General features: G+C 43.8%; 1 protein-coding gene across 2 annotated transcripts in view; it reads left to right on the top strand.

Annotated features, from left to right (window-relative positions):
- Positions 1 to 23,999, top strand: part of SH3D19 (SH3 domain containing 19) — a 245,957-nt gene that overhangs the window by 44,502 nt on the left and 177,456 nt on the right. For both annotated transcript variants that reach the window (XM_033940651.1, XM_033940641.1), the window contains exon 2: positions 15,403 to 15,442. In XM_033940651.1, the coding sequence (XP_033796542.1) occupies positions 15,403 to 15,442 (40 nt within the window). The remainder of the gene's footprint in view (positions 1 to 15,402; positions 15,443 to 23,999) is intronic.

Here is a 23,999-nt window from a genome sequence, read left to right as displayed (position 1 = left end):
GATGGGGAAGAGGACGGGAGAGGGGCGCCTCTCACCCTCATTATGCCACTGTGAATATGTGCAAGGAATATCGATGTTGGCCACTGGAAAGGAGGCCACTAACTTTGCTGCTGCTTGAAGTAGCACTTGGGGCAGTTTGGGATCTCATCGGCTGGTGGGAATTGGTCACCCGTGCCAGCAAAGGTATGCTTATTAGCGCAGTTGCAGTGGCCAGAAGGAGTAGGAACAGAGAGGAAATGCATTCCCCTCCCCCAGTCCAATCCAGCCTCCCCCCGCCAAAAAAATAAAAATGGGAAGTGTGTGGCACAGTGGTTAGAACTACAGCCTCAGCACCCTGAGGTTGTGGGTTCAAATCCCTCGCTGCTCCTTGTGATCCTGGGCAAGTCACTTAATCCTCCACTGCCCCAGGTATATTAGAGAGAGTGTGAGCCCACAGATATGGAAAAATGTTTTGAGTACCTGAATGTAAACCACTTAGGCTATAAGTGATATATAAATAAGAAATAAATAAATTATGAAGTGGAAACTGCCTTGATGGTATGAGCCTTTGGCAGAACATCAAATAATAATGAACTTCACTGTGCTCTTTGAGTGGGGTTGTGGGGTGGCCACCTGATTAGCAGAAACTGGACTGAGGCCATAACTTATTTCAGGTCATTACTAATCTCATCAGGGCTTAAACCCTGTACATGGAGGGAGCTTCTTCACAAATCTCCTTTCCCCAGACTCAACAGCTGCTAGCCCTTGTTAAACCTGCACGTCGGTATTTATGGTCGTCATCCTGACTGGGTAATAATGGGCCTTGGCTCTGCTCAGTCTGCTGCAACCTTTAACTACATGCCCTCCCTTGACCTAACCTGAGGGATGATGTTTGCATGAGGGTGTGACTGTATGGTTTGGCTTAAAGTTGGAATGACAGGTTCATAGTTAGAATTCTTTCCTGAATGCGTCATGACACTTTACCTCAGCAAATGTGAGCACTGTACAGTCACTTTCCCGCCGGTCTTGACTGGCCACTGTACTAATTAATGTTCCGATTGTCTGAGGCCCTCAGAGCAGACCCACTTCCATGCTGCAGCAAGAGAGAACATGCTGTGTGTGGCAAGTTTCATAGCAATTATAGCTTTAAGATTGTTGTTTGGGGCAGGCATCTTCTATAACCCTGACATAACTAATCTGTAGCAAGGGCCAGAGGGGACTGTCGAATTAACAATTCAGTTCCAGTATAATCACAAGCACTCCAAGAGACGGATGTCCAGTCAGGTTTGGATGTTAAAAATAAGAAATCATCAGTAAAATATGCTTTTATCTCAGATCCAACAGTAGTAATATAAAGTATAGATGTATGCAGGTAAACTTTTTTTTTTTTGGTTGTTTTTGACTTTTTTCGGTTCATTTCACATATTTGTGCTAATAATTGTTTTTTTTTAAACATGCATTAGAAGAAATCAACTTTTATGTTGTTTATATTCATAGGTTAATGTGTGTTAAATCTCCTTTGTGTACACTGATTTTGTGGGAACTGTTGGGCCGCATCTTTTTGACGCCTCCCTCCTACAAGCCCTCCTTTTTACTTTACGCTTCCTATCTACGTGACTAAGACGCGCTTTCAACACATGCGCTTAAAGCACATCAGAAGCATGCTAGTATATGACCACCTCCCAGTATGATACATTTTTATAATTTTATATATTTTTAAAATAATTTTATATTTAGATTTCATGGCAGACCTGTTGATTACACACTAACGACTGGTCTCTAAACATGTCATTTTTATTCACTACTTTTTGTATATCACGAAGCGATTTTAGCACATTGATTAGAGTACTCATTTTAATATTAATGAGGCTGCAACTGATGCACGGAAAAGTGCACGGTGACCCATTGAGTGTATTGGTCGGCGAAAGAACGATCATCACTAAACCAGTTCAACCAGTTTAGCGATGATCATTAGATACACGGTGAGTTTAGTGCATCCAGGCTTTAATTTATTTTTAAGGTGCATTGGTTTGTGCTAGGGATGTGTATTCGTTAACAGATAAGTAGACTCTTGTTCACTCCAAACCAACTTCAGGCAAAATCAAATTAAATACGAGCATTACAGGAAAAGTAATGCCTCTATCTTTGAAATCTCTTCCTTAAGACTTCTGAGTAAATTAGAAAGTCATGAAAGACTGGCCATCAAACGGCAGATGATATAAGAGTTGCCATACTGGAAAAGACCGCAAGTCCTTCAAGCCTAGTATCCTGTTTACAATAGTGGCCAGCCTAAGTCACAAGATCCCAAGTGGCAAGATCCCTAAGTGGCAAGATCCCAAGGAGTAAAACAGATTTTATGCTGCTTATCCTAAGAATGAGTGGATTTCCCCACTTCCAGCTTATGGACTTCTCTTTTAAGCCCTGCTAAGCTAACTGTTTTTATCACATTCTCTGGGAACGAATTTCAGAGTTTAATTACATTCTGAATGAAAAAAATATTTTTGTAGCTTCATTATATGATCTCTATAGGAGGTTAGTAAACAGAAAGAGTGGAGAGCTATGTATGTTAACGCACACAGCCTAGGGAATAAATTTCTACAACTAGAAACAGAAATAGTTAATGCAGATCTAGACATAGTAGCAATATCCGAAACATGGTTCACAGACTCTCATGGGTGGGATATAACTATACCAGGGTACAACCTGATTCGACAAGACAGAGAGGGTAAGTTAGGAGGTGGGGTAGCACTATACATCAAAGAGAACATTAAGACAACCAGGATCACGGATGTCAAGTATACTGGGGAATCTATCTGGGTAAACCTGGCCAGAGGCGGAGAAAAATGCCTGTACCTTGGTGTGATATTCAGACCTCCAAGACAATCGGAGGACAAGGACGCAGAATTAATTGAAGACATTGAGAATATCACCTTACGAGGGGAGGCTGTACTATTAGGAGACTTCAACATGCCTGATGTAGACTGGAACACACTATCAGCGACAACTTGTGATAGCAGGAGGATATTAACGTTCATGAAGGGAGTATGGCTCAAACAAATGGTACTAGAGCCCACTAGGGCCCAGGCCATCCTGGACCTGGTACTTACGAACGGGGAAAGCGTCTCAGAGGTCTCGGTGGGAGAGACGCTAGCCACCAGTGACCATAACATGGTATGGTTTAATCTTAAGAAAGGCTCCCCTAGATCACAAACAAAAACAAGGGTACTCAATTTCCGGGGCACTGACTTCGCACGCATGGGAGATTTCGTCTATCAGACGCTGCAGGTTCAAGAAGTAACTACTAATGTGGAGGCTATGTGGTCAACCTTGAAATCGATCCTTCATGAAGCAATTATCCACTACATAAAATCGGTAACCAAACAACAAAGAAAAAAGAAACCCCAATGGTTCACAGATGAGGTATCGTGCCTCGTCAAGGAGAAGAAAAGAGCATTTCTCTCATACAAACGCACGGGGTGAAAAAGAAGCAAACATTGAATACAGGAAAAAGTCTGCAGTGGTCAAAACAGCAGTCAGGGAGGCCAAAATTCGTTTGGAAGAAACTCTAGCGAAGAACATTAAGAAAGGGGACAAATCCTTCTTCAGATACATTAGCGACAGGAAAAAGAACGCAAACGGGATAGTACGCCTTAGAACACCAGACGGGAATTATGTAGAAACAGATTCCGATAAAGCCAAACTACTGAATGATTACTTCTGTTCAGTCTTTACCTGCGAAGACCCATTTCAGAAGTTTGAGTTCACACCAGATGATGTTTACTAAGAACTGTCAAGACTCAAGGTGAACAAAGCCATGGGACCGGATAATCTGCACCCAAGAGTGCTCAGAGAGCTATGCGATGTTTTGGCGGAACCGTTAGCAATACTCTTCAATCTCTCCCTAAATACGGGGAGAGTCCCCCTGGACTGGAAAACTGCCAACGTGGTTCCTCTGCACAAAAAGGGTTGCAGAGCGGAGGCCGCGAATTACAGACCAGTAAGTCTCACATCAATAGTGTGTAAACTCATGGAAACTCTACTTAAAGGGAAATTAGACACGATATTGGATGAGGGGAATCTGAGGGATCCCTGTCAACATGGATTCACTAGGGGCAGGTCATGCCAGTCCAATCTCATCAGCTTCTTTGATTGGGTGACAGGAAAGCTGGACTCGGGAGAGTCTCTGGACATAGTATACTTGGATTTCAGTAAAGCTTTTGATAGTGTCCCACACCGTAAACTATTAAACAAGATGAAATCGATGGGGTTAGGTGAGAAACTAACGGCGTGGGTCAACGATTGGCTGAGTGGAAGACTTCAGAAAGTGGTGGTCAATGGCACCCTCTCTGAGACATCGGAGGTGACTAGCGGAGTGCTGCAGGGCTCAGTCCTGGGACCATCCCTTTTTAACATATTCATAAGGGACTTGACCCAAGGGCTTCAGGGTAAAGTAGCGCTGTTCGCCGACGCCGCCAAACTGTGTAATATAGTGGGTGGAAGCAATCCCACGGATGGTATGACACAGGATCTGATCAAGTTGGAAAACTGGTCCACGACATGGCAGCTGGGCTTCAACGCTAAGAAGTGTAAGGTCATGCATCTCGGCAGCAGAAATCCATGCAGAACATACACCTTGAATGGAGAAACACTAGCTAGGACTTCAGAAGAACGGGACTTGGGAGTGATCATCAGTGCAGACATGAAGGCTGCCAAACAAGTGGAGAAGGCCTCATCCAAGGCAAGGCAAATGATGGGATGTATCAATAGAAGCTTCGTCAGCCGCAAACCTGAAGTCATAATGCCACTGTATAGAACCATGGTGAGACCTCATCTGGAGTACTGTGTGCAATTCTGGAGGCCACATTACCGTAAAGATGTGCTTCGAGCTGAGTCGGTCCAGCGAATGGCCACTAGGAAGGTCTCTGGACTCAAGGGTCTCTCAAGGAAAGACTGGGCAAGTTGCAGCTCTACTCTCTAGAGGAGCGCAGGGAAAGGGGTGACCTGATTGAGACTTTTAAGTACGTCACAGGTCGTGTCGAGGTGGAAAACGATATATTCCTTCCCAAGGGACCCTCAGTCAGAAGGGGGCACCCGCTCAAACTCAGAGGAGGGAAATTTAGTGGTGACATCAGGAAGTATTTCTTCACAGAAAGAGTGGTAGATCACTGGAACAAACTTCCGGTGCAGGTAATCAAGGCCACAAGCGTGCTCGACTTTAAGAATAAATGGGACATCCACGTGGGATCCCTACGTGGGTCGAGCAGCGCTCAGACTTGATGGGGTGGGTCAGTAGAGTGGGCAGACTTGATGGGCTGTAGCCCTTTTCTGCCGTCACCTTTCTATGTTTCTATTTTTGGAAAAGAGGAAATAAGTGATTAACATTTACCTGTTCCATTCCACTTAATATTTTATAGACCTCTGTCATATCTCCCCTGAGCTGTCTCTTCTCCAGGCTGCAGAGCCCTAGCCACTTTAGCCTTTCCTCGTAGGGAGAAAGTCCCTTCCTTTTATACTTTTCGTTGCCCTTCTTTGTTCCTTTTCTAATTCCACTATAACTTTGTTCAGATATGCTGACCAGAATTGTACACAATCAATCGGCCCCAGCACCATTACCTCCAAAATACCTGGTGGATTAAGTAACTTGTACAGGGCCACAAGGAGCAATGTGGGGGTTTTGAACCCAAAACCTCAGGGTGCTGAGGGTGTAGCTGTAGCTACTATATTGTGTTACCATTATTATTGCATTACCCAGTTTATTAGCTTCCCTAATTTCTGACATTTCAGCTTCTGTCCATCCTGGTCAGGCGTATGGTAATACACCCCTATTGCTATCTTTTTCCCCTTTACACATATAATTTCTACCCATAGGGTTTCTAAGATGTGCTTCAGTTCCTGTAGAATTTTTATTCTATTTGATTCAAAGTCCTCCTTAACATATAACACTATGCCTCTACCAATTCGATCCACCCTACCACTGCAATATAATTTATACCCCCCCCCCCCAGGTATGATACTGTCTCATTCGTTATCTTCCTTCCTTCCAGGTGCCATAAATTCTAACTCTCCCATCTTGATTCTTAGGGTTCTGGCATTTTCACACAGATATTTCAAACATGTTTGCCATGCCTATTTACAGTTTGCTCAGCAGTTGGCATGGGTAATTTGCTATCTTTAAAATCTGTCTGCTCAGTATTTAAGGAAACCTGATCTACTGTGGCCTGTATTGCAACCTTACTATCGGAATGCCCTGCCTTCCCTGTTATGGTGATAAATATCTTTTAAAGATACCTTTTTATAAACCATGCTCTTTTGGGCAACTGTCGGCCTTCCCCCAGTTTCTAGTTTAATAGCAACTCTGTCTCCTTTTTAAATGTTGATGCCTGCAGCCTGGTCCCACCCTGGTTAAGGTGGAGCCCATCTTTACGGAATAGGCTCCCCCCCCCCCCCGTATGCGTAGTAAGAGGGGGTGGACCACCCTGGGTACTGTCTTGGTGGGTCGTGAAATCCCTCTTGCTCTCTGCCCCCCCCCCCCCCCGATCCTTCCCACTACCTCACCGCACGCGTGCCTTCATTTCCCCCACCATACATCTTGCTCTTCACCGGAGTGAGCAGCATCATCAACATGCTGCATGTGCCGGCCTTGGCTCCTCCTCTGATGTCCCTTATCACTTCTGGGTCCTGCGACTAGGAAGTGACGTCAGAGGGAGTTCCAATGTCAGTGCAGGCGACAAGTTAGAGATGCTGCTGCCCACGTGGGGAAAGTTAAAGAGGTATGGGGGAATGTAAGGGGCATGCGCTTGATGTGCGGTGGGGGGGGGGAGCTGGGGAAGGAGCCCCAGCATGCAAGGGAGCAGAGAAGAGGGTAGGGGGTCACCTACCACCCTTGCTACGTCACTGGCTTCCCCTTCCCCAGAATGTCGCACAGTTCTTAACAAATCACATTTGAGTAATTTGGGCACTACATAGCGTTTTTATTATACACCAAAAATGAGTACTATTTTTTTTGTGTTTTCTCATTCATCGTTTCTTTTCAATGCAAGTGAGCAATGGTTGATTTAGTAATTTTGGATCTACTTTTTTCTACAAGTAGATCTGTTGATCGGTTCATATTTCTACAAGGAAGAGGGCTGTCCATACATTTGAGAAAGTTATTACAGTAGTTAAAATGTTTGTTTTTATAATGGTATTTTGTTATACCTCCATTTATCAATCTTTTGGGTTTTTAACGTCACAGCATTTGTGCTTCATTTATTTAAATTTATTTTCATTGTTACTTATTGTACTTTTTTTACTTGTATATACTTTACAACAACAAAAAATCTTAAATGCAAGGTACCTATCTTGGGTTTTCCCATTTTGGCCCGGATTCTATAAACGGCGTCCCAATTGTAGGCAGCGGTAGGCGTCCTACCGCTGTCTAACCACCCAATCAGGATGCATGATTTTAGAAAAAAAAGCTTCCGAGGCAGGCCGCCTACATTGGAGGCACCTGTGGGAGCCTAGGGAGGCGCATAATTCTACCTAAGCTTGCCTAAGGCTAGGTGTGGGCGTTGTTTGGCCTAGAAGTAGCTGTAGATGGACCTAGACGGCCGTACGTGTCTCCCTAGGCCAGCAGGAGACACATACAATGTAGGTCATTCCTCTGCACAAAAAGGGCTGCGAATTACAGACCGGTGAGTCTCACATCAATAGTGTGTAAACTCATGGAAACATTAATCAAACGCAAATTAGACACGATCCTGAATGAGGGGAATCTACGGGATCCCAATCAACATAGATTCACCAAGGGTAGGTCCTGCCAATCCAATCTCATCAGCTTCTTTGACTGGGTGACAAGGAAGCTGGACTTGGGAGAGTCTATGGATGTCATGTACCTGGACTTCAGTAAAGCTTTTGACAGCGTCCCACACCGCAGGCTGTTGAGCAAAATGAAATCGATGGGGTTAGGAGAGACACTAACGGCTTGGGTTAATGATTGGCTAAGTGGAAGACTTCAAAGGGTAGTGGTTAACGGTACCCTCTCTAAAACATCAGAGGTGACCAGCAGGGTTCAGTCCTGGCCCACTCCTTTTCAACATATTCATAGGGGATCTGACTCAGGGGCTTCAGGGTAAAATAATATTATTCGCCGACGACGCCAAACTATGTAATATAGTAAGTGAATGTAATTTGCAGGATAGTATGGCACAGGACCTGCTTACATTGGAAAGATGGTCCTCGACCTGGCAGCTGGGCTTCAACTCTAGGAAATGTAAGGTTATGCACCTCGGTAGCGGTAATCCATGCAGAAATTACACCTTGAATGGAGAAACTTTAACTAGTACTTCGGCAGAACGAGATTTAGGAGTAATCATCAGTGCAGGCATGAAAACTGCCAATCAAGTGGAGAAGGCTTCATCTAAAGCAAGGCAGATGATGGGATGTATCAATAGAAGCTTCGTCAGCAGGAAGCCTGAAGTCATAATGCCATTGTACAGAACCATGGTGAGACCTCATCTGGAATACTGTGTACAATTCTGGAGGCTACATTACCATAAAGATGTGCTCGGAATCAAGTCGGTTCAACTGATGGCCACCAGGAGGATCTCGGGGCTCAAGGGTCTCTCGTACAAAGAGAGATTAAACAAACTACAGCTCTACACTCTGGAAGAACGTAGAGAGAGGGGAGACATGATTGAGACATTTAAATACATCATAGGACGTATCGAGGTGGAAGATGATATCTTCTGTCTCAGGGGACCCTCGGCCACTAGAGGGCATCCGCTCAAACTCAGGGGCGGGAAATTTCATGGCGACATCAGGAAGTATTTCTTCACAGAAAGGGTGGTTGATCGTTGGAATAGGCTTCCAGCGCAGGTGATCGAGGCCAGCAGCATGCTGGACTTTAAGAATAAATGGGATACCTATGTGGGATCCCTACGAGGGTCGAACTGAAACATCGGTCACTAGGTATAGACTTAAGAGGAAGGGTCAGTAGGGTGGGCAGACTTCATGGGCTATAGCCCTTTTCTGCCGTCATCTTTCTATGTTTCTATGTTTCTACATTATAAGTAGACACAGCTGCTGAGTTTATCGCAGCAAGGGATCTCCCTTTCACAATAAGTTTAGCGGTTGCGGCTGCCCATCTCCCCCCCCCTCCAAATGAAAGCGACAGGAGGGATGCCCAGTCCTCCTGCCCAGAACAAACACCCCCGTAGATCGCGGCAGAAGGAATACCCAGTCCCTCCTGCCAGAACCCCCCACCCACCCCCATAGATTGCTGCAGGAGGGATGCCCAATCCCTCCTGCCGGACCCCCCCCCCCAACCTTGTAGGAAGGCTGGTTGGACAGGTCTTCCCTCAGTCCGGCCGGCAGACCTGTTCTGTCTGAATGACCTGTTCTGGTGAATTGTGGGATGCACTGGGGAGGGGCCTAAGGGCTTGATTAGCCTAGGCGCCTAAGGCCCCACCCATAGGAGGGGCCTTAGGCACCTGGGCCAACCGGAATCTTATGTTGGCCCATGTGCCTATGGGCGGGCCAACCTAAGATTCCGGTTGGCTGAGGGGCCTTAGGCATATGTGCCAACCGAAGATTCCAGTTGGCCCAGGTGCCTAAGGTCCCTTGGCCAATCTGGATCTTAGGCCCCTCCCAGGTGCAGCCCACAATGCACTTGGAAGGGGCAGGCCTACCTCATTCAGACAGAGTAGGCCTGCCGCCGGCCGGAGGGAAGACCTGTCCATCCGGCCTTCCTACAAGGTCAGAGGGGGTCCAGGGGTTCAGGTGGGGTGGGGGAGTCCAGGTGGGTGGATGGTGGCGTCACTATCTAGGTGGGGTCTAGCAGGAGGTACTGTCGCTTTTGTTCGGGGGGGGGAGTGTTCTGGGCAGGAGGGATTGAGCATCCCTCCTGCCGTGTTCGTTTGGGGGGAGGGGGGACGTGCGCCTGAAGCTGCGGCCTCTAAACATATCGCGGCAGAGAGATCCCTTGCCGTGATAAGCTCAGTGGCTGTGTCTACTTCCAACCTGATTCTCTAACCGGCATCTGTAACATGGACGTCGGTTAGAGAATCGGGTTCACTTTAGGCACGATTCTGTATAGGATGCCCGTCGGCTTTTGAGACCGGGCATCCTATACAGAATCCAGGCCTTTGTGTCCAATTCAAGCCTGCTTGGTATTGGTAAGACCCAACCTTTTATTCTTATACCTATTAATATGGTATATATCTTTGTTCACAGCATATTTCACCTGTATTTGTTGCATTGTGTAAACTCTTTTTAAATTCTGGCTAGATTTTTAATGTTGATAGAGTTTATAACTTATGGAAGACAGAAAAGGTCGGAAGAGAAAATGTTTGAATATCCAATAAAACTGTGAGTAGAAATAACATTTTGATTTAAAAAATTCTTAGTTCATATAGGGGTCCTTTTACTAAGGCGCGGTAACTGATTTAGCACGCGCTAAATGCTAACACGTCCATAGAATATAATGGGCGCGTTAGCATTTAGCACGCGCTAATCGTTAGTGCGTGCTAAATCGGCTAGCACGCCTTAGTAAAAGAGGGGGTTAATTTTTTTAGACTTATTAAATTATGTAATATGGTAATCATATGTGTGATTATCACAAGGGAATGTAATGGAAATTTTGTCGCTCACATCGAGTAGAGCTCTGCTCACGAAGAAACCTTTTTACTCACGTCTAATCGTTCCTTAGAAGGAACATAGGTGGTGGGGGTTGTTAAAATTAAATGAAAAAATAAGTGAAATAGCTGGGGGTGGGGGTTCTCCCTGGTTTTCTCTAAGGCAATGGTCTGCAACCTTTTTTCACAGTGTGAATACAAGAAAGCTTTGAGGATTACCAAAAGATTTCAAGCTTACACATACTTCTAATTTTGTAAACCACCTTGACCTGCTTTTTAAATATATTAAAAATAATGACTAATGTTGATACAAGGATATATTTTAAAAACTCACTTTATTTTGGGTTGTCAGCAGTAGCACATTCCATAAACGAGACACCTGAGCGACCCGCTGAAGAGATTGTTTGTAGTTGCCATGCGAATGGGCATTGTATCAGGTGGACAAGATTGAAATTAACACATTTATAGGATTTGAAGAGCCTTTCAGCCAACTGTTTGAGGACTTCCTGGAGGGGGGGCGGGCAGCACGTTGGCGATCATTGCTTTAAGGATTTGGTGATTCTTGATTTGTCATCTTGCTGGGCTCTCCCCATAATGTGAGCTAAATTGGGGGGCTTTCTTTCCCTTTTATGATTTTTTAGTATTTGATAGGTTTGTGTTAATTTCCTTGTTACCTTGACATTTTTGGATTGTAAAATTCAAAATTACAATTTAAAAAAAAAAAAATAGCCCTTGCAAAGTTGTAAAAATGGTTATTTTCTCCTGTAGTATGGCAGTCTGTATATGTCGGACTCCAGTCCTGGGAGCTCCTCTCCTTGCACTCGGTGAGTGCTGCTTACAGGGAAGGGTGTAGGAGGCAACCCTGAGAACAAGATGTGAAAGTGATTTTATTAGAAAGATATGTTTACATCCCAAGGGCATAGAGAACATTATAACAGTATGGCAGAGGTAAGATATTTAAAGAGTCACTGTTTTCATTCAGTTAGATTTATTTTTTATTGTGACATTTTATTTGGAGCTGTACTGCAGATAAATGAAAGAGTGTCGCGTCAGAGAGTGCCAGCCCCTCAGAGCAGAGTTCGTAAGAATAGCTGAGAAACCAGAGCTAGGCTTGCTCTACATCACAATTAATATTAATGGATCTGTACTCCATTCTCTTGGATCCTAGACCACTTTTCTCACCACTAGGCCTCTCCCTCTGATGTCATTTTATATAATTTAGCTCTTATTGCCTCGGTTTTTCTATTTCTTGGCAATAGCAGGCTCATTGCAAACCCATCCAGTGATTCATCTGCTTTCTCTTTTTTTTTTTCTGGCACCTAAGTTGGGAACAATCTTCTCCTGTTTATTCGAGCCAAAAAAAATCTTATCAGAAGTTTTAAATCCCTTTTAAAAACTCACTTTTTTACACTGGCTTACGAGGAACATAGTAAATGACGGCAGATAAAGACTTGCATGGTCCATCTCGTCTGCCAAGCAGTCTCGCACTCATCTAGTAATTTATTCATTTTACTTGCTAAGTTCTTCTATAAAATGTCCTCCCCACCCCCGATAAGCAAGACTTGCACTCAGATGATATGAATGTATATAAAATATGCATACTTGCTCCTGATCCATCTTATTATGTACAGGACACAGACTATAGAAGTCCGTCCGGCATCGGCAACATTGCCCCAATGTTGGAGTCGCCGTCGAATTTAACTACAGCCCATCTTGATCTGTCTTGCCATATACGGGATAAAGACCTTAGAAGTCCACCTGGCATCGTTTACTTCATTGGCTGCCTTTGGAGGCAAGAGTATTATTAAAATTTTTCTGTATCTGCTTTAAGCTGATATCAGAATTGTCTCCAGCATACCTTTTTCCTCATTTTTTTGTTGCATAGACCATCAAGAGAAACTAGAAACTTCTACTTATTTGCTTATCCAAAAATTAATGGGTATAGATATGAGACCTTCTTAGATAGGACCCTAGCATTTCAAGCTGGTAGGCAACAATCTTGGTTAGGTAAATGTATTCAGCAAGCTTTGTTATCCTATTGCAGTTTTCAGAAATTAATTAAGACAACTTTGTTCGATAAGTTTATTACTTAGTGAGTTTTATTATTGAAATTCCATTTTACAAATATTTGTATTTTTTTACTGTATTATTGTATTTCGCTGATTGTCCAGCTCTTTTTAGTGTAAACCGCCTAGAACTTTTGGAAAAACTGGGACTCTTTTCCCTTGAGAAGAGGAGACTTAGAGGGGATATGATAGAGACTTACAAGATCATGAAGGGCATAGAGAGAGTAGAGAGGGACAGATTCTTCAAACTTTCGAATAAGAAAAGAACAAGAGGGCATTTGGAAAAGTTGAAAGGGGACAGATTCAAAACAAATGCCAGGAAGTTCTTCTTTACCCAACGTGTGGTGGACACCTGGAATGCGCTTCCAGAGGGCGTAATAGGGCAGAGTACAGTACTGGGGTTCAAGAAAGGATTGGACAACTTCCTGCTGGAAAAGGGGATAGAGGGGTATAGATAGAGGATTACTGCACAGGTCCTGGACCTGTTGGGCTGCCGCATGAGCGGACTGCTGGGCACGATGGACCCCAGGCCTGACCCAGCAGAGGCATTGCTTATGTTCTTATGGTTATGGCAATATAAAAGAATAAAGTTATTATTATTATTATTGCCAGGGCTGCATTTAAGCCTCACTCCTGCATATCATAAATTAAATTGTAATTGTTGATTTGATGATCTTTTGAGTTTTGTGTTGATACTATCCCACTATTTAGGGATGCTCTGTGTTTATCCCACGCATTTTTGAACTCGGTTGTTGTTTTTACCTCTACCACCTCTGCAGGGAGGCCATTCAAGGCATCAACCACCCTCTCCATGAAAAAGTATTTCCTGGCATTACTCCTAAGTCTGCCACTTTCAAAAATAAATAAACAAATAAGGAAGAGGATAGCTTCCCTCCCCCAACGTGTTACCCCTTTCTCCCTCTTTCCTATAAATGATTGTGGTTCTATCTCTCTTTTTTTTGTTTCAGTTTGTCTTGTATTTGTCTTAAATATTAATTATATTTTTCCAGCTTTTATACTTTTTAATGTAATGTACACCGCTTTGGCAATTTTTAAGAGGTATTATCAAATTTTAATAAACTTGGAAACTTTATTATGTTCACCACTTTGACGCGCTCACCAGAATAAGGGCCCCGTTTACAAATCCATGGTAACGATCCTGACACGGCAAATGTGACACAGCCCATAGGAACTGAATGGGCTGTGTCACATTTTAATGGGTGTAGATATGAGACCTTCTTAGATAGGACCCTAGCATTTCAAGCTGGTAAGCAACAATCTTGGTTAGGTAAATGTATTCAGCAAGCTATGTTATCCTATTGCAGTGTTCGGAAATGAATTAAGACCACTTTGTTCGATAAGTTTATTACTTAGTGAGTTTTATTATTGAAATTCTATTTTACAAATATTTGTATTTTTTTACTGTATTATTGTATTTTACTTATGGTCCAGCTCTTTTTAGTGTAAACCGCCTAGAACTTTTGGTTATGGTGGTATAAAAGAATAAAGTTATGATTATTTACCGCGTGAGAATTCTTACTGTGGCTTTGTAAAAGGGGCCCTAGATGTAAACATAAACCTAGAAGTTGTCTTCATGGGCCAGTAAGTTTCTAGTGTGATTGCTCTACCGTTCAACTGCAACTTTTGCATTTTTAATAGATTCATGATTTTATTCTTTTATAACATTTTTTTCATTGTATTGTTCATTGCCTTGACCTGTATTTCAAAAACTGTGGAATAGCAAGTTTGAAATAAACATAAATGAGCATAAATGTCAAAAAATGAATGTCTGGGCCTAGGTGTCAAACAGAAAACAACAAACAAACTGCAGATAATGTACAAGATGCAGGCGTTGTTTATTAATAAAATGCAGTAACATATACAACCTTATAGCCATCCAAGGGACCCGACACGGTCCGTGTTTCGGATAACACGCCTTCCTCAGGGGTCCATGGTGGTTAAGGTATAAAGTAAACCGCATAAGAGATAACAAACAAACGCCAATATCGAACAAATATGGTCAAGCAAGTCCTGCGCAGTAGCAATAGTTGTCAAGCAGCTTATTCAGACCTTTTAGGTTGGCACGGATCTAGAGCCCAACCGAATCCAGGTCTTCGGTTTCTGCCCCCCAAAAATTTGCAATTGAAATTGGCCACTCAGCTTTGGCAGAAACTGAAACCATAAACTAAACTCCCCCACACCTGCCCAAAAAGCTCCCCATCCCAAGCCGAGCAAACATTCCTGCCCCCCCCTCCCCACCCCGGTAAGCCCTCCCTGAGTCTACCTTAGTAAGGCCTGATGGTCCAATGGAGTCTTTAAGAGCAGGACCGAACCCCACTTGTCTCTGCACCTGTACTGCTGCTCCATTTGCAATGGCTGCCAAGATTTCTACCGGAAGCCTCATGAGACTGGCATGGGAGGTCTGTGCAAACATTTTGCGATTGGAACCGGCATAGGCAGGAGACAGGTAAGTGGGAAAGTGATTGTAAGGGAGTGGGGAAGAGTGAGTGTCACATATCAGTTGAAACCCAAACCTGGATTTTGGTCTAATTTTGGTGCTGACTCACAAAACTGAAATTTGGTCTACCTCTACATGGATCACCCATATAGTAAGCCTGATCAAAGACATGGGGAGGATAATGTGTTGTTATTAAAGTTTAGCAATACAGCTGTTTTTCCTTTTGCAATTGCTGAATGGCATTGCCCATTTTATCTGCTAACACAAAGTTGTTCTCTTTCCACAGAGCGATCAGAAAGAAATAAACCGGAGCACCGCTCTTCTAGGTAAGAACTTGAATTTCCTCCCGTAGTGTGAGATGCGTGATGAGCTTTGCCTTGACTTCTGAGGCATTCTGTTGCTGCTCTAGGCGGACCTGGACTCTGTAACGTGCGTGTCTGGGACACTATTGCTGTATCGGCTTTTTGCAGTGACGGTAGTGCCAACTTTTTCGCTTATATTAAAGCCAGTGAATGAATTTATTCTGTTTGCAGGGAGGAGGGGTTTTATCATTATACTTTATCTAGCTATTCAGAAAAGCTCTGTAGGCTTCTCTGCTATATTCCAAGTTCACTGATCACCACTCTATTTACAGTTGAACTTTTTGCATTATAGGAGGAAAAGAGCTTCTATTTAATAGAAGTAATCAAACCTAGAAATTAAGTAATTGAATAAAAGTAATCGAACCTAGAAATTAAGGGCTCCTTTTACGAAGCCGCGTTAGCGGCTTTATTGCAGGCATCTTTTTATCACGCGCATCCGTGGAAAATCAGGGGCGGGAAACTGCCCGGGGACACCAGGAAATTCTTTTTCACTGAAAGGGTGGTTGATCGCTGGAATAGTCTTCCACTGCAGGTTATTGAGGCCAGCAGCGTGCCTGATTTTAAGGCCAAATGGGATAGACACGTGGGATCTATTCACAGAGAAAGGTAGGGGAGGGTCTTTGGGGTGGGCAGACTAGATGGGCCATGGCCCTTATCTGCCGTCTATTTCTATGTTTCTATGTAACCCCCATGCTAGCCGAAAAACTACCACCTGCTCAAGAGGAGGCGGTAGCGGCTAGCACGTGGGGCAGTTTAGCGCACGCTATTATGCGCGTTAAACCGCTAACGCGGCTTCGTAAAAGGAGCCCAAAGCCTTACAGCCCTATTCCTCATCTGGATTACTGTAATAATCTTTCGGGCTCATGTGTAGGCTATAGGTTGGAAAAAAACAACGACTCTTGTTCTAGAGCAAGCTGTGTTTGGACACCAGCTAGTTTTTATCATTGGTGGCAGCTGCTTTTACCTCCAGCTTGTTACATGCCCCTGAGGCAGCCTTTCAGGCAAAACACATCAGGCACTATTCCTGGGAGCACACTGATTGAATCTTGCGTTTATCTCCATATGGTCTGCTTATTGTCTTCTGTTAAAGGCTATAGGTCGTACGTCATGTGGTGGCTAAGGGGGGAATTCATCCAAAAGCGCTAAGTGATTTAGCACAAGCTAACCGCTAAGACACTCAATATATTCCTAAGGGCATCTTAGCATTTAGTGACCACTAATCGTTAGTGCCTATTGGTGAATCCTCCCCTAAGTTGGCATGTGGCTATTCAATGCTTGAGTCCCCCAGTACCACATCTCATAAAGAGATCTGTTTAAGATCTTTGGTTTAATGCTTACCCTTAAGAGAATGGGCCCTAGAGTAGATAACCACGGAATAGGCTTTTGAAAGAGATGCCAGGTCAACTTAAATTGTCTTTTCCTACGTCGAATGGCATTATCTACATTGGCAAATTAGGGAAGTCTCTACTTTTCAAAATTACCGAGTTTTGGAATAACTTTCCTGTTCAACTGCACGACCTGGCCTCTTTCCAATTATTTCGGCTAAAAGACACTAAGAAGAACACTGCACGGTTTGTGATGCAATATTCGCTCCATAAGACGCACAGCTATATCCACCCACTTTTGGGGAAAAAAAGTGCATCTTATGGAGTAAAAAATATGGTACATGTCAACTTGTCAATTAGAGCCAGTCACACTCATCTGCCTCTAAAGTCTCCAAAAGAGCAGATGCTAAATCCTAGCAAACACCTTTTTTTCTAAAACGTTTCCAATTGTAAAAAAAATTAGATTAAAAAACCGAGCATCTTGATACTTTATCAAACATCTACGAGGGACATTAGCAAGGAATCCAAAATGCTGCTGTTCGCCTGATTTTTATCCTGAAGAAGTCTGCTCATATAACGCAATATTATAGAGAGCTTCATTGGTTACCTTTTGAGGCAAAGGTCATGTTTAAGTTTGGAACCATTTGTTATAAAGTTCTCCAGGGACAAGTTCTGGGATATTTCATTGCACAATTTAGTTTTTTTGTTTTTTTTTAATAAACCATTCTTTATGGATTAACTCCATTTTCACTTTTCCACCGGTACAAGGATGTACTTATAAGAGGTTTTTTTTACATAGGTTGATTTCTTTTCAGGCTGCTAGTTGGGATGACGAATTTCTAAAGCTGCTAATGCTGTCCTCTTCATATTTGCAATTTAGAAAGTTACTGAAATCATTTCTTTTTGTTAGATTTATGGGTAACTGAAAACCTGGTAATTTTTTATTACTAGAATCTTGTCTCTCCCAAATTTTGTTAATCACTGTTATTGTACAGCCTCTTTACTCTTTTGTACACCGCAATGAACTGAAAGGTATTTGCGGTTTAGACATGGAAAAAAGAGAAAAGGAAAAAAAAAAGTGTCTAATGCTAAAACACGAGCTTTCAGCTCAACTGAAGGAATTTCTTCTGGCACAACTCAATGGAGCAAGCCGCATCAGGAAACGCCCAAAGTTTCTGGCCACAAAATAATAAATCCTTCTTTTTAAAGTACACCTTGATAACCATAATTTCCTGTTCAGACCACAACGTGATAAGAAGGGTAGCTTTTGTAGTAATCATCCTGAGATGATTGAAGAAGTTCAGTAAAGTTCAGGTTTGTAGGGGTTTCCATCAAATCAAGAGCTCCCTCCTGCACCCTTGTCCAAGCATATTCCTAGGAAGATAAAAACAACAGGGAAAAATATTTTATCAATGTTAGGTAACAGTAAGATGACGTTAAGATATTTTCAGAATAAACATTCAGCTGAAAGTAAGTGGAAACAAGAAAAATTCCAAATTTTTTTTAAATCTAGCCTGATTCTCTAAGGCATTTTTTGGCTGCTGCTGGTGTTCTGCTTGGATATTCAGTGCCGGCCCATATCTGGCCACGGACAAGGAATATTTGGATTTGTACAGCTGGCTATCCCTTGTCCAGTTAAGTGTGATATTCACCAGGAACACCAGCAACAGCCAAATGGACTGTGTTTCGACTGAGTCCCAAATGATAACCACAAACCAACAATGAATGATGAAGTCCAATTGCTGGTAAAGTAAAATGGTAAACACAAACTATTAATGAAGTCCAGACACTGGTGAAGCAGGATATTGACTGCTAACTCAAGCTTTCTGCAAATAAGTAATGCATAATTACAGTTTATTAAAAAGAGAGAATACAGCAGGAATACATTTTTGGGCACTCTTGGCAGTTATTTAAAAAAAATGTTATTAATAAGGTTTAAAAGGCTAATCGACTTATTAATTCTTAAGAAAGTCAGGTGAGGATAATTCCACAGTAGAGCAAATACTGACTTCACGTGGCAGTGCTTGTCGCTGTCATAGGGCCATCATTCTTGCCTCAAGGTGTGTGGGTTTGTTTCTTTATTGGGAAGGGAGTGTGTTTGTCAGAGTTGCACAATGTCTTTTAAATGTACTACTGTGGGTGGAAGTCCTTCGTAGGTTTGGCAGAGGCCTTACTGTGGTACAGCCAGGCTAAGCAAAAGTGAAAGGAAATTTGCAGCTGTGGGGAGATATAGATAACTGGAATTGCCTTTCAGTGTGAGTTTTTTTTTTTTTTTTTTTTTTTTAATTCAATAAGTTTTATTGTTAACAATCTTGCTTACAATCGCTGTTCCCTCTAAGCCAGGGGACCTCAAAGCCCGTCCTTGAGGGCCGCAATCCAGTCGGGTTTTCAGGATTTCCCCAATGAATATGCATGAGATCTATGTGCAATGCACTGCTTGCAATGCATATTCATTGGGGAAATCCTGAAAACCCGACTGGATTACGGCCCTCAAGGAGGGACTTTGAGATCCCTGCTCTAAGCTGAGCAGCAATCCTCCAACTGCATTGGTGTCGGGGGTGGGGGGAACAGTGCTTCAACATCGTGCATTTCAATTGCTAGGAACAGGCAGGTATCCTGGAGTACTGCAGATTTTGCCTATTCCTAACTATTGAAAATGTGATGGTGATATAGCACCTACTTCTATTACTATTTATTATTTCTATAGCGTTGAAAGGCTTATGCAGCGCTGTACATTTTAACATACAATAGACAAGTCACTTTTTGCATGTTACACTGCTTTCAGCTGTGTATAACTGAAATTATCAGAAGCAATTAAGGAAAGATTTATGAACTATAAAGAGTTTTACCTCATGCAGAACTGTGATTTAGATTCTAAAGTATCAACTGCAAGAGACAAGATTTTGGTGTAGTCCTCTAGGCTTTTTTGTAGAGGGAAGAATCAATATCCGACTTGTGCCTCCTCCAGCACCGGACACAACTGCCATCTTACATCAAGCAGTCACCGCCAGGAGAGATGCTGAATTTCAGGCGAGTTCACGAGATTACGTACACACGCACAAGCTGCACTGCCTCCAATCGTTACCATTACGTTCTGGAACGTTGCCCATACAACGTTGCTGTAACTAATGCTGCCCGAGTCGGGAAAAAAATTTTCTATTCGGTTCAGCCCATTAAATTCGATTTGATTTTCCTGCCTAATTGGGTGGGTTTTTCTTTTCAAACATCCTGGTGGGTTTATTTTATAGCCTCTTCACCCCCTTTACCCTTTCCTACCCACACTGGTGCTGTGGTGTAAACAAAATAAACAAACAAAAAAGACTTTTCCTTTCTCTGTTAAATGCTAGCTCATGTTCGCGGTCTAAAACCAGCTCTGGCAGGATACACATTTCAAATCTGACACATTGTAATCACAAAACAGAAAATAAAATTATATTTTCTACCTTTTGTTGTCTGGTCATTATTCAAATCGGATAACTCGCTTGCCAGGGTCTCCTGCCCATTTGTCATTTTCTTCTTTCTCTATGCTAACCATTCATCTTCCATCTCTGTCCTCCCCTTCTGTTTCCATTCCCTCCCCCAGAGGTCTGGAAGCTTTCCTTTTTTTTGTTTCCATCCCTACAGCTGCAGCGATGGATCCCACCATCCCCAGATCCACCATCTCTCCTTTTCTCAACTACCCTTTCATCCAGCATTTTTTCCTCCTTACCCACCACCCCTGGGTCCACCAGCTCTCCCTTTCTCTTCCCAAATACCCTCCTATCCAGTATCTCTATCCCCCCTACACCATCCCTTGTGTCCTACTTCTCTCCCTTTCTGTTCCTTCCCTCCCTAAATCCCATTGTCCATCATCTCTCTCCCTCTCTGGTTTTAGACCCATTATTTCTTCCCCCCTCTTTCCCCCAGTATGGTATATGCACGTCTCTTTGAACCTCCCCCTTTCTCCCTCACTCCATATACTTCTACATCAGGGCCCCCCTCCCCAGAAGGCCTGCCCCTATGAAGGCCTAAATGTTTTCCCCTTCTTTGCAGCGTTCTCTGGCTTCCCGGTCTTACTTTCAACTAACTACTGCAGCCTGCAGAGAGGATATCCGGTGCTATAGCGATCCTAGCAGGCTGACATCGGCCTCTGCAGCACATTCCCTCTGCCATGGTCCCGCCCCTTGTCTGACATCAGGGGCAGGATCGTGGCAGAGGGAACATACCGCGGAGGACGACAGCAGCCTGCAAAGATCGCTACAGCACTGGCAATCCTCTCTGCAGGCTGCTGTAATTAGCTAAAACTAAGACTGGGAGGCCAGGGGGGGAAGCTGGAGGACGCTACAAAGAGCGTCTAAGCACTGCAGCACTTCCCGACTGACCCGAGGGGCCCCCTAAAGCAGGAGCAACAGCAGCAGTGGACGGCCAGTAAGAGGCAGCACTGCCGCTCTTGCTTTAGGAGACCTGGTTAACTCGGCACCAAGGGCCTCAAAATAGTACCTGGCGGGCTGCATGTGGCCTATGGGACACAAGTTTGAGATCACTGCTATATAAGAACATAAGAGTTATCATACTGGGACAGCCTGAAAGTCCATTAATCCCAGTATCCTGTTTCCAGCAGTGGCTAACCCAATCACAAGTACCTGGCAAGATCCCATATTGAGTGAAGAAATATTTTCTTGATTTGTTTTAAATCTACTAATTTTATTCCACCCTGTGCTCCCCCCCCATCCAGAATTTAAAAACAAATTAAAATAAAGTCCCTAGTGTCTAGTGCAGTGTTTTTCAACCTTTTTTGGGCAAAGGCACACTTGTTTCATGAAAAAAAATCACAAGGCACACCACCATTAGAAAATGTTAAAAAATTTAACTCTCTGCCTATATTGATTATATATAAAGTAATTCTCTTGAATAGGAATCAAATAAACACAAAGAAAGTATTTTATAATTACTTTATTACGAAATAAAAATTATAAAATACTTTATTCAGTGCGAAACCTGGGCCTGTTTGGCTGAACACAAAGCTGATATTCTGTCTGGAATCGAAGAAAGACACACACGTAGCTCTTCGTCAACAGCTCTCAGTCTCTCTCTGTATTTGGTTTTTATAGCATACAAAAATAGACAAATATACCCTCCATCCTTTTTATTAAACCACAATAGCAGTTTTTAGCGCAGGGAGCTGCGCTGAATGTCCAGCGCTGCTCTTGACGCTCATAGGCTCCCTGCGCTAAAAACCACTATTGCGGTTTAGTAAAAGGTGACCATATTGTAAAATATAGACAGCAGATATAAATTCAGAACTGTGCATAGTAAGTGAAGGGAAGTTTTCATCTCTGGGAATTTACCCAGTTAACTATTAAGTTATTTGGGCAAATTCCTTTGAAAACTGTGGTAATACTGCCTCCACTTTGCTAAATTTAAAATAAAATCATTTTTCCTACCTTGTCTGGTGATGTCTGGTTGTACTTTCTTCTTCTGACTGTGCATCCAATCTTTCTTCCCTTCTATCAGCCTGTATGCTTTCTCTCCTCCACACCTCATTCCCTCCCCCAACTTTTTCTTCCTCTCTCCCTGACCTTTCTTTCTTTTTTTTCTTCTTTCCTTCTGTTTCCCTGCCTGCCCCCTTTCTTTCTTTCTCCCTGCCGTTCCCCAAGCCACTGCCGCTGCCATCGGGGAACAGGACCCACCAATGGATAACAGGCCCCAAAGCCGACGCCGACGCATGCTCTCCCTGACGTCAATTCTGCAATCGGAGAGGAAGTTCCGCCCAGCCAGGCAGCGATTGGCTGGCCCGAACTTCCTCTCCGACTGCAGAATTGACGTCGGGGAGAAGAAGACTTATCGGCTCGATAGATTAGATCGCCAAGACAAAGTGAGTCCTGGGTGATCGACTCACTTTGCCTTGGCGAGCTACTGGCGCCCCTGCCTCGGGCCCCCTGTCAGCTCCAGGCCCGGCGGCCCTGCGGCACACCAGGCAACATCTCGCGGCACACTAGTGTGCCGCGGAACAGCGGTTGAAAAACACTGGTCTAGTGGTACCCGACCCAACCCTTACCCAGGACCCCACCTGACCTGATACTTCAGTAAGAATGATGCCTACTTGCAGTTCCCTCCTCCTTCCTCCGACATTACTGCTATTTCCAGCAGGATTCAGCTTCATTGGCTAGTGTCAGAGGAGGAAGGATGGAAGTGCTGCACTTCCCTCCTCTGATTCTGATGCTAGCCCTCCTCTCTCATGGCAAATGGCCAGTGAAGTCGCATCCTGCCAGGGCAGAGCAGTAGCATCAAAAGAGGGAGGAGGGAAACCACAGGGTACTTTGACTTATAGACCAGTGCCATCATGGCCTTGGTTGTTTGGTGACCTGGGCCAGAGCCTTACCTGATCCATAGGTTAAGCCACTCCTGATGCCATTAATTTTCTAATTAGCGGTCCTCTGTGTTCATTCCACACCTTTTTGAATTTCATCACTGTTGTGCATGATCATGTTAAGAGTATGATGATTTGTTGCCACACTTAAACTATATTTTGCTGGATTTTTCTAAATTTTTGCATCAGAGGATGTGACATGGGCAGAAAGCGGGAGTGGAAGCGTTAGCCATACCATGTGCTTGCAAACTTTGTGAAGCTGCAGCACACTAAACTGGTGGCCGTGGCTCAAAGGCATCCGGAAGTGCACAGCGTTGAAACAATGACATCATGCACATGCGTGATGTCATCACATCGACATCCACACAGATGGGGCCCTGAGCCGCCGGTTGGGGGGGGGGGGGTTCTGGAAGAGAAGAGGCGTGGAGAAGTGCCGGGGAGAAGGAGAGGCGCTGCCGCCGGCTGACTGCATGAAAGGCACATCCTGCAGGCAGTCAGCTGGCATTGGCATCTCTCCTCCTGCCCAGCATCTTGCGACACACCTGGAATCTCGGGTGGTACTCTAGTGTGTCGTGGCACGCATTTTGCGATTACACTGTGCTAGCTGGTTAACACAGTTAATGTGAGACCGCTTAGCACTTCCTAAATAGGATGCAATAAGGGCTCCTTCACTAACTGTGGCCAGCTTCCATGCGCTAATTACCACTTTAACACAGGATGAACCTTAGAAATTGACGATTCTGCCCCTGCTGGGTCCTGTGGAAACTTTGCAGCTACCTCACAGTATATTGCCTCATTATGCTGCAGTAACCTCAAACTTTTCAGTTTAGTAAAAGAGCTCCTAAAT

This window comes from Geotrypetes seraphini, chromosome 1 (genome assembly GCF_902459505.1).
Source record: "Geotrypetes seraphini chromosome 1, aGeoSer1.1, whole genome shotgun sequence".
In the NCBI taxonomy this organism is placed as follows: Eukaryota; Metazoa; Chordata; class Amphibia; order Gymnophiona; family Dermophiidae; genus Geotrypetes; species Geotrypetes seraphini.
Note: the sequence above shows the minus strand (reverse complement) of the source record. Positions and strands in the feature narration are given on the sequence as shown.